Below are 11,102 nucleotides of genomic sequence, written 5' to 3'. Positions count from 1 at the left end.
GGGCTGGGGTGAATCCAGGGGGCTCCCGGGCTCCTAGGGGTTAACCCGCGCGGGGCCGCACGTGACGTGGATGGTTCCAGCATTAAGTCAGAGGCGCGGCCCCCTCCCCTGTCCCCCGCCCCCCGCGGCGCGCGCCGCTCCCGGGGGCTCCGCGCCCCCGCTCCCAGGTCCCTCCCCCTTGGCGGGCGCTCACAGGCCGCACAGGCAGCGCTAGCCCCGGAGCCCCCGCGGCCTGTGCGCGGGGAGCCGGCATGGACCCCGAGCGCTGCGCGCCTTTCGGCGTGGGGCCCGGGCCCGGCCCCTACGCGGCCGCGGGGGACGAGCCACCCGGCCCGCAGGGGACCCCCGCCGGCGCGCCTCACCTGCACCCCGCGCCGCCCCGCGGCCCCCGCCTGACCCGTTTTCCGGCCTGCGGGCTCCTGGAGCCCTACCTCCCCGAGCCGGCAAAGCCGCCCGCCAAGTACCTGCAGGACCTCGGGCCCGGCCCGGCGCTCAACGGCAGCCACTTCTACGAGGGCCCCGCGGAAGGTAACGCGCGGCGCGGGGGCAGCGCGCAGCCCCGACCCGCTCTCCTTCCCTTCCCCGGCCGGCTCCGGCCTTCCCACTCCCCTCGCCGGCTCGCCCTGCTCTCGACTCTTTGACCCTCTAGCCCCCCGCCACGGCCCCCTCGGAAGCCCCACCGGTGCCGGTCCCGGCCGGGCAAAGCCAGCGCCCCGCGTGAGGCAGAGCCCCCCGTGTCTCCGGTGGCTGGAATGGGAGGCGGGAGGTCGCGCGAGGGTGGAGCGGCGACGGCCCCGGGCCTAGTGAGACCCGAAGGCGACCGGAGGCGGGAAGGAGAAATCACGCTTGGCCGGAGTTGGCCTGGAACTGCCACCGATTCAGAAGCCCGGACGGGGCCCAGGGCCTGGGCGCCACCCTGAGCCCTCTGCGGGGGGATGCGGGGAGAGAAGCGCGCCTTTTGTGTGCGGCGCCCGTTCAGGGCTCTGAGCTTGGGCCCCGACCTGGAGTGGCCAAGCAGGACTCAGCTGAGGGCTGCGGCCTGGCCGCCGCCGGCTTCTCCTCCCCAGGCCCAGCCTCGGTGGGGAAGGCGCTGCCTGCGCTTTAGGCATTCGGCGGCGCGGACGCGGCCGGTCGGCAGCGCCGGGGCGGTTCTCAATACGGAATAACTGTGTTCTTATTTCTCAGACAAACCTGGCCTCCCCGTCGTTAAGCACGGGGATGGCCGCCCTTCCCGCAGTCTTGGCTTGCTGGCCCTGGATCGCCACGGCTGGGGCCGTCGAGAGCAGCCCGGGCGGGCCTATCCCCTGGGCGCCTCGGGCTCCTGGGCCGGTGCCCCATGTGCCAAGGCCAGCTGGACCGCGCCAACTCCGGAGAACGCGCCTGAACGCTGGGGCCTGCCACACGGGCCGGCAGCCCAGCCGCCACCGCTGCACTTGCTGACCTGTAAGGAGTCTGGGCGCCGGCCCCATCTGTGCTGCCAGGGCCCGCACCTGAGGCCCAGAGCTGAATGTTCTGAGGTCGGCCTCAACCCGTTGGCGCCTGGCCGGCCTCCACCGAGTGGCCAGGCAGCTCGGGCTTTCGCCCAGCCGGGGCGGTGGGAATGTGCCGGGAAGGGCGGGGAGGTGTGTGGGGGTCAGCGGAGGAAGTGAGTGAGTCCGCAGAGCTTCGTGTCTGTGCCCTTTGAAAGAGGCTCTCCTGATAAAAACCATAGTTGGGACTTAATGAGAAGCAGTTGGCCTGGCTCCTCTGATCCCAGCCAGACAGCGGCGGCCGCGCAGCGCCATGAGCACGCCGGGGACAGGTACCCGGGCTGGCTAGGCGCGCCGCGTCGGGCAGGACTCACCCCACAGGCCCGCGTCCAGCTGGGCGCGCCGGATCCCGCAGGCACCGCGGGAAGGCCGCGACTGGCACACTGTGGAGAGCGCTGGGGCACAAGGAGCGGCGGGGCGCGGAGGGACCCGGCGACGGCGAGGGTGTCAGCAACGAAATGCGTAGAACTAAAACCTAAGAGTGTGAACCACCACCAAAAATAAGGAAAAGGGAATTGAACAAAACAACGAAGAAGGAGAGGTAGACAAAGTCGGCAAGCAGTGCAGAATGTTAAGAAATAAACGGAGAGCGAAAGGAAGAACAGAAAGAAAAAAGCAAGCGGAGGATCGAAGAACGATCGAACGAAGCGGGTAAATGGAGAAGGAGGGAGGGGACAAAGAAGAGTAGAAGCAGAAAAAAATGAAAGGAAAAACAGGGAGATCTTAAAAGAGCAGAAAGCTGCAAAATGAGATCAAGTGGAAGAGGAAAATGAACGATTCAAGTGGAGCGGAGGACCACCCAAACGAAAAAACAGGAGCGCAGCCTGGGACCCCGGCCGCTGCTCGCCTCCCGGGTGCCGGGGCCGGAACACGGCAGGCGCGGTCCCCTTGCGTCCCTGCGGCGGAGCGGGGCTGCTGGGGAGGACCGGCCCCGGGGGACTAGGGCCACGCAGTCTACCAAGTGGGAAGTGGCGGCAAAGGGGGAGACCGCCTTATTTCCAGGCTTCTCAATTGACGGGCTCCGAGCGTTTCCAGTTCAGACCAGTGAGCGCGCAGCTGCGCCCCATCTGCGGCGCGATCTTGCGGAGGCCCTGGCAGTCGCGCGCTGGAGAGCCTGGAGCTCCTCTCCCGCTCTTTGCGGTGCCCTTGGCGGAGAGCGCACAGCCCTGCCCTAGACCCTGGCCGCGTCCCGGCGGTGCTGGCCACCCTTTGGGCCCCGTGCGCGCGGCTGCTCAGAGGACCGGAGAAGTGCCCGGCCGTTCCTTCCCGCTCCGCCGGGGGCCGCTGGGTCCGTTCCCTGGCTTGGCTCTCTGACCTGGGAATGCGCCCGCCACCTCGGAGGCCCTGAACGGAGCACTGAAGGCCTTGCTCACCGCACGGATCGCAGACCTCGTGAAGGATTCCAAGCTGGGGAGGGCCCCAAGCTGAGGCGTCTAGGCCAAAGGTGGAAACTCTATGGAGAGCACAAGGGCCCACTGGGGTCCCGCGCCCGGGGTTTATGCCCATAACGGCTTCAGGTTACCAGCCGGAGCTGCGAGAGCCCAGGCCTCTGCGAGCTCTGCGGATCGCGTGGGAAACAGCGCAGAGCAAGACCCCCACCGTGGTCGAAAGCCGGGTGCTGGGTCTGGAGGCCTCAGTGGACGCTGGCTGAGAGGGCAGTGGGGCTCTCGGCTGGCGTGGGGAGCCGGGGCTCTGGCGGCTGGCAGGGTGCGGAAGAGCAGCCCTGCGAAGGAGCTGGAGGGAGCACGGTGGCAGCGTCAGAGGCTTTTGCCTGGCTCCTGTCTTTCAGGCCCCACAGACTTCTGCTGTGGTGTTTCAGTTGTGCAGGCTGTGGACCCCCTGGTGCTGGGCCCCAGGATCCCAATCTCTGCCATGAACACTCCCCCTTTAACCACCCAGGGTCCCCACCAGGTGCAAGTGACCCCCATACACTGCCAGTACACCTTGAAAGTGCTTGGGGCCTCACCAGGCACCATACTCCTTGCAACTGCAGACTCAAAACTTGGGGCTGCCTTTCCTTTCTTTCTTGACTGCTGCTCTTCCGGATCCCACCTCCCCTTTTCTCCCCTGAGCCTTGCTCTTCAGGAGAGATTCTAGGAGGTGTGCCCCGTCCCCCCAAAGAGAGGGGGTGCCTGCTTCTCCCTGGAGTCCTCCAGGTAGATGGAGGTTTCAGGCCCATGGCGATGAAGAGGGGAGAAGTACCCTAGTCCCCCGGGAGGGCTCTAGAATGGGCCAGCATAAGAGGCCAGCGGAGGCCAGCAGGCTTGGCCCCTTTTCTGGGTGGCTGTTCTGAAAAGTCCTGCCACACTTTTATCTCTCACTCTGGCAGCTCAGAGCCCAGAGCTGGTCACTTCCTCGGGCAGATCCTGTTCCAACAGACTCGGAAGGCCCAAGAGCCAGTGAGCAAAGCCTTAGAACTTTGGAGAAACCCCTACAGTGATGTCATTGCTCCCCTCGCCCCCATCCCCTAGCCCCCATCCCCTTGCAACCCTCACCCTTTTTTTGCCTGGAGTCCAGCAGGACCTCCCTCTGAACCCAGGACTCCAAGAACCCCCTCTCAAACCTGCTAGAGGCAGGGTGTCCCTTTCCAGTCTCCCACTCCCCCTGACCATTTTCAATTATTTGGCTCAGCTTCCATGAGTCCTTCTTCCTAAGCGGCTGCCCATGGAACTATCTCTAGAACCAAAATATGTTGGCCAAGAACGGAAGTTAGTGGCTGGAGCACTTTCTCCTCGATGCTCTGCCCGAGCTATGAGCCTGGTACCCAAGGGCAGGCCCCTGACCCTGCCAGGCCTCCAGGATCCTTGCACAACCTGGAGCTTCCTGCACAGCCCGGGTGTCCTGGGAGGTCCCTGACCACCTTCCAGCTGAGGGGGGACCCTGCCCAACTTGTCCTCCATAATGCAGATGGGGAATCATCAGAGCCAGAACCCAAGAATCCCATCTCTCTGGTCCCATCTTTCCCTGATGACAGCTGTGATCCTGACACCAAGTCCCGAGGAGGAAACCGCCTCTTGGTGCCAGCCTTCTGGGCCTCCTGGGGCTCAGACCCCTGCCTGGGATGGGCCAGGGCCAGGCCAGGACCGGTATGAGTCAATGGGGCGCCTTTGTGGCTGTGCTCCTGCTGTCCCAGTGGGCTCTCGAGATTTCATGGCAATGCCGCTTGCCAGAGGAGTGGGCAGAGCGATCGGGGTGACCTATTTTTCACCATGACCTGGTTGTGGCAGGGCTCCACCAAGCCTCTCATGTGCGGGTTAGCGTGTCAGAGTGGGGCTTCTGGTAACTGTGCCCAGCAGCAGTCAGGTCACCCCTCCCTGCTTGCTCATCCTGGGCAATGGGGGAGCCATCAGAAACTGCCCAGGAGGGAGGCACAGTCATTGGCCAGAGTGATGGGGTTGGGAGCTGAGTCCTCTTTCGACACTGGTCCCCCAAGCCTTCACCCTCCTGCTCTCTAATGCTGGAGCTCAAATGTTGGGTCAAACATCACAATTTCCGGAGGAATGAGACAATGTTTTTTGGATGCTTCTTTGCCCCATCTTGTCCTTCATGTCCTGGGGCTGGGGAATTTGTCATTGCCCTGAGATTTGGGGTCTAGAGAATGAGGCACAGCCAGACCAGCCAAAGGGGATCTGAGTGTCCCTGTCTGTCCCCTGCCTGGACCTGGGACCGGAGGCAGGGGCATGAGGACCTGGGAACCACAGCCCCCGCAGTCAGGGCCAAGGAGGCACTTCCTGGCGGGGGCGGGAGATGCCAGCCACCCCGGGGGCTCACCCCCTCCTCCCGCCTCTGTGCTAGGCCCTGCCCAGGGGGCCAGTCCTGGCACCCCCACGCCCTGTGGGCCACGCCACCACAAAGCGCTTCCCCGAAATGAACCCTCTTCTGGCCCCAGCAGATCCGCCCGACCACAGAGCACATGGTTCCCCAGGGCCCCCTGAGCTGGAGGCTCAGCACACAGGCCTCCAAATGCCAGGCTCCCATGCAGGGTGGCTGCTGGGACGAGGGAAGAGAAAGGAAGGGGGAGGCGGGGACTGAAGCGTCAAACGTTCTGCCCCCTCCCCCAGTCCACCCACAAAACCTCCTGGTTCGGTTTCCATCCTCCTTTTTGTGTTTTCCATTGCAGCTGAGGAAAAGGCCTCCAAAGCTGCCAGCTTCCCCCAGCTGCCCTTGGACTGCCGAGGGGGCCCCCGAGACGGGCCCTCTAGCTTGCAAGGCTCCCCGGGCCCTTGTCTGGCCAGCCTGCGTGTCCCTCTGTCCCCGGGGCTCCCGGACTCCATGGAGCTGGCCAAGAGTAAGAGCAAGAAGCGCCGGAACCGCACGACCTTCAGCACGTTCCAGCTGGAAGAGCTGGAGAAAGTCTTCCAGAAAACCCACTACCCGGATGTGTACGCCCGGGAGCAGCTGGCTCTGCGAACGGATCTAACTGAGGCCCGGGTACAGGTGAGGGCATCCCGGCCGTGGGCCTCTCTGGCTGCCCTGACCACCGCGGCCGTGGGCCAGACCATGGAAGGGCCGGGAGAGGTGGGCGCTGGTGCCATGCAGAGCCGCCTTCCCCCAGTGCCTGCCCCTGGCCTGCCACCCCTCGGCTCCCCCTCCATGCCCGGCTCCGCTGCGGCCCAAGTGCCTCATGGGGTAGTTGCCTCTGGCAGTTCAAAGACCTACCTGTCTGGGAGCCCTAGCTCTGCCACTTTCTAGCTGACCAGGTGACTTAGTGCATGTCATTGGATCTCTCGGTCTCCCTTTGGATGGTCTTTGAGCATCAAGATGCGGCAGCCTTTCAAAAGCAGTGAAAGGCTGAACACATCCGGCAGCTCCCGAGGCAGCTGCCCAGAGCAGGAGGGTCCCCAATGGGGGGGGTCTGAGGTTCAGTGATGCTCAAAGCTATCCCGACCCAGCCATTTTCAGGCCCCCCAGCTCCCAGACCCCTTCCCCACCCAACCAACTCTCCCCAGCAGAGATCAGGCCCCAGGGCTTCCTGGGTAGGGCTGTAGCCAGCTTCCTGTTGGGGGATGAGGGGATGGTGGGATGTTGGGAACAAGGGAAAGGGAGAAGGAAAGTCCATTTCCAAGACACATTGGAGGTGAGAAAGAACAGGCAGATGGCAAGCAGAGGGTGGGGATGGGGAAGGAGGCTTCCGGAAAAGCTTGGCCCAAAAGGAAGATGGTGGTTGTTTCCTTGCTTTGACTTGGAACTGGTGTGGTGTCCAGCAGGCTCTCTGAGGCCAGGCAGGAGTCACTGGGAGAGGGGTGGGATTTGGGCTTCTTGGGAGAGGTGAGGAAGTGACCTCTAGACAGAGGAAATTCTCTTTCCCCCTGCACAAGAGACCTCATAGGGACAGAGCTCATACATAGCACACCCTGTATGGGACCTTGCAAAGAGGCCGGCTGCCTTCTAGCAGAGAAGGCCCCGCAGTGGGATTCAGCATAGACCAGAGGTGCTTGGGCTCTTTCCCCCTTCTCTTCTGGGTCTTCCTGCTTTCATTTCCCCCCCCACCCCCGGTGGCACCCAAAACACACTTCTAGGACTGTGCTCGTAGAGTGCCCAGGGCCGGGGCCAGCAGGGTAAGAGGCCGAGCATTCACAACAGTCCCAGAGCCCTTGAGCCACAGAAGTCCAGAACATCGAGTCTCCAGACCCTCAGCGAGCCTCTGGGGTAGGGTCCCAAAGGCCATGGCTGTGGCACTCCTTGGAGAGCTGGAGTACATCCTCCTACTCCTCTCCCAGGCCTTCTCAACCCCGAGGGGGTGCTGGGGAGGCTGTAGGCCCTCACACTGATGCTTGAGGCCCCAGGAGGGCTCTTTTCTCTGACAGGAAAGTGACAGCCACCTGTAGGCCCTGCCCCACAGAGAGCAGTAAGCCACCACACAGAACAGAGCAGAGGGCCAGGCCCAAGTGCAGGTGGAAAGCTAAGGTGGGGTCTGTAGAGACAATCAGGGATGGTGGGGAAGAACGCCCAGTGAAGCAGCTCCCTTCACTCACTCTAGACTCTTTCAATTGCCCGTGGGGCAGGGAGGATAGAGAAGGGAAGGCCCAGCAGCTGGGCAGGCAGGATGGTCCATCCCTGACCTTGCCCCACGCCTGCTCTGGGCTCTCTGCCTCTGAGGCTTGGTGGGCTGGGGGTCTGCCAAGCTCCTTAACTGTCATGGCTTCACCTGCCTGTGCGGGTAGGAACGGCCACCATGGGGGTGTATATGAGGGGCCGAGGTTGGGTTCCTTACACATCACACGCACACACACAGAATTTGTTGTGGCTCCCACCTAGATCCCTAGAAAGCAAGGGGATGGTTTGGTTCGGTTTTGATATTGCCAACATCCACCCCAGAGCCTGAAATGTTTATTAAATGATAGAAACACAAAACACATGCATGGGGACCATAAACATAGAGCCACAGGGCCCACAGATCCATCGAAGATGCACACATAAGCGCCCAGCACACAGGCGGGCGCCCCTCACCTGCCAGGCGCTCACAGATGAGGGGAGGCACAGATTACAAAGCAGACAATGGTAATCGGGTGGGGTGAGTATGAGAGAGATGCCCGCGTGACACCCAGGCCAGCGGAGATGTACGTGTGTGTGTCAGGGTGAGTTGGGCAGCCTTGGCAGGGGAGGCCCAAGCCAAGACGGGGACTCTCAAGGTGGTGGATGGGTTCAAAGGCAAGCGGGCATGAGAAGCAAGTGGGGAGAATCCAGTGATACTACCTGGTTGGGGATGAGGCTGTGGGGAAGAGTGGGCTCAGGGCCCAGGGGCCTTCTTACGGAGCTGGGCCCGGGACGGACAATGGCAGGTGGGTGGCCTGGGACTGGAGATGAGGTAAAGGAGGCCTAGGTGGGGCCCAGAGCCTGAGGCCACAGATCCTATGATACCCTTAGCGGCCCAAGCGGGCAGGAGAACCAAGAGAGTGACAGCCTGGTGTCTGGGGGTAATGAGGACCCAAGGGACCAAGAAATTCCCTCCAAACTCAGATCTTTCCTAGACCTCATTCTGGGTTCCCCAGCCCTGAGAACAATAGGAATTTATAGGTGGCTCAAGGTCCTCCAGGCGGGACCCAGCTCCATACCTTCCAGAAGGACACCACCACCCACCTCAGGGCCACTGTGTCACTCCCTCAGCCTCTCCCCTCCGTCCCCAGGTCTGGTTCCAGAACCGCAGAGCAAAGTGGCGGAAGCGTGAGCGATACGGGAAGATCCAGGAGGGGCGGAACCCTTTCACATCTGCCTACGACATCTCTGTGCTGCCCCGAACTGACAGCCACCCGCAGGTGACACCCCACCCGGCCCCGCATCAGGGCCTGGCCCCCAGGAGACCTGAAGCAGCATTAGGGCTCTGTGGAACTGTGGGTAAATCACTCGTCCTCCACCAAGCGGGGCTCCTCCCTGTCTCATGAATGATGCGTGCCTAACAGCGGGCACGACAGGAAACCTCACTTGGCACAGTGGCAGGGGTCTCCTGGATTCCATTTCGAGGGTCGGGGGTAGGAGGGAGCAGATTCCAGACCCCGGTCAAACAGAGCTTGCCGGGTAAGTTTCTGGAGTCCTAAGGGCAGAGACAGAACCCCCAGGTAAGGAAGGCAGCCCCTGGGCTATTGATTCATGGGCCTTCTTTTCTCTCTTTTCAGCTGCAGAACTCCCTGTGGCCCACTCCAGGGTCTGGGAGCCCCCCTGGCCCCTGCCTCGTGTCTCCAGAGGGCATGCCCTCGCCGTGCATGTCTCCGTATTCCCACTCTCACGGGAATGTGGCCAGCTTCATGGGGGTGCCAGCTTCCCCTGGAGCCCACCCTGGCATATACTCCATCCATGGCTTCTCCCCGGCCCTGGGGGGCCACGGCTTTGAGCCTCCCCCAGATGGCGACTATAAGTCTCCAAGTCTCATCTCACTCAGGGTGAAGTCCAAGGAGCCACCCACCCTACTGAACTGGACCACGTGATTGGTTGCGTGGACATGCAGACTAAGCTGCCCACCCCGCTTTTCTGTTCCCAGCTGCTCCCACCTCATTCCAGCCTGGGGGCCAGAGAGGACATACCTCTGTCTCCAAGCCCCAGCGATGGTTCCTGGAGGCCCCAGCAGAGCAGCTGGGATACTCAGCCTCCTGCAGGGAACAAGCTAGAGTTTTTTTGTTTTTTTTTTTCTCTTAAAATAAGGTGGGGCTGCCCAGGACAAAGGGGGCTGCAAAGCAGGTAGGACTCTTCCTACCACACACTGGGTCCCTTCATCCAACTCGGCTCGAGGAAGACACTTGCCCTGCTTCCTTCAGAATTTGTCTGAGTTTAAGTGTCACCCCACCAGCTGAAATGGCTGAATTGGTTCCTCATTCAGGGAACCCAGGAGAATAAGAGGATGGCAAAGGTTGAAGCTGGAAAAGCTCTCTGTGACTTAGGGGAAACCTGGCTTGCGTGAGCATCTGGGGCCAGCCTTACTTCCCCAACCCACCACTAGGGGGCGAGCACTCAGCATCTGGAGCTCACAAGGGCGCATAGGCTGTCCCTGGAAATGGTGCCTGGCACCCCTGATCCAGCCTACCCCTTAACTCCTGCCCTATGCTCCCTCTCCCAACATGCCACGGAGTTCTCTCTCCCTGCAAGGGGGCAGAAAGTCCCCCAGACACCACCAAATATTTGGATTCTCTTCAATGGGATAAGGCCAGAGCTATGCCATGGAAACTGTAGGCTCCCTTGGTTTACTCATTAGATGTTGGTAAGAATAAAAGAGATTTCCACAGAGTCTAAGCCCCTGAGATCTCAACACCCCCTTTTGTAAAAAAAAAAAAAAAAAGAAAAAGAAAAATTTTAAAAAATGTGCTGCCCAGCATACTAATAAAGATGGCAGTATTTTTTGGAATAGGCAATTGTGTCGGGCTTTGGCACTTGGTTAGCTGGTCTGTGCTCAGGGTTCTGGCTGGGCCAGGCCCTCCTGAGGGGCCAGCAGGGATCCTGGGGGCTAGGGGAAGGTAGGCCTGCAGCAGGGCCCCCAAGGCTGAGCGATGCCATGCCTGGCCCTCTCACCTGCCCAGGATCAGGAAGAAGAGCCCAGCTCTAGGGCAGTTGGGCCCATGTGGAAGGGAAAATGAGGGACTGGGAGTGGGAAGGTGAGTGGGAAGGCGGAGATAAACTTGTGGCTGAATTGGCAGTGGAAGTGGGGGGTGGAATGAAAGATGGGGGAGCCCACTGAGGGCTCTGGGCTCTCCTGGGCCAGAACCATGGGGGTGAGGCAGCCCCCTTCTCCCAGAAGCCCCAGGAACTTGTCTGAGCTGTGGGGCAGAGACGAAAGCCAGGACTCTTTCTTGTGGTTTCAGAGTATTAGCCATTCTATCCTTCATCCCTACTTTCTGCCTTATCTCCGCAGCCTGGAAGGCAGGAAGAAAGCGGGCCTGGCCCTCCCACCCTCCCAGTAAACACAACCACATTGCTCAGAAGAGCTCAGCCTCAGCCAGGAGCCCAGCCACCACACCCCAGGCCTCCTCTTCCAGGCACAGAGAAACCCGAGCACACAAAGACACCAGTGCTGTGCTCATTCCCAAAGAGGCAGCAAGTCCCCATCAGGATCAGACCTTCCTCTGACAATGTGGCTAGGTTCAAGCA

The 11,102-nt window shown here is 61.6% G+C and overlaps 1 protein-coding gene across 1 annotated transcript; it reads left to right on the top strand.

Annotated features, from left to right (window-relative positions):
* Positions 1–251: 251 nt before the first annotated feature.
* On the top strand, positions 252–9,466 carry LOC111143660 (ALX homeobox 3). Its single transcript, XM_022497481.1, has 4 exons — positions 252–528; positions 5,650–5,966; positions 8,657–8,785; positions 9,143–9,466. Exons 1-4 carry the CDS (start codon positions 252–254, stop codon positions 9,449–9,451), a joined length of 1,032 nt encoding a protein of 343 aa, XP_022353189.1. The 3' UTR covers positions 9,452–9,466.
* The last annotated feature ends 1,636 nt before the right edge of the window (positions 9,467–11,102 follow it).

Source organism: Enhydra lutris, unplaced genomic scaffold (genome assembly GCF_002288905.1).
Source record: "Enhydra lutris kenyoni isolate GAN:26980312 unplaced genomic scaffold, ASM228890v2 scaffoldscaffold9, whole genome shotgun sequence".
Taxonomy (NCBI): Eukaryota; Metazoa; Chordata; class Mammalia; order Carnivora; family Mustelidae; genus Enhydra; species Enhydra lutris.
This window is presented reverse-complemented; position numbering and strand designations above follow the sequence as displayed.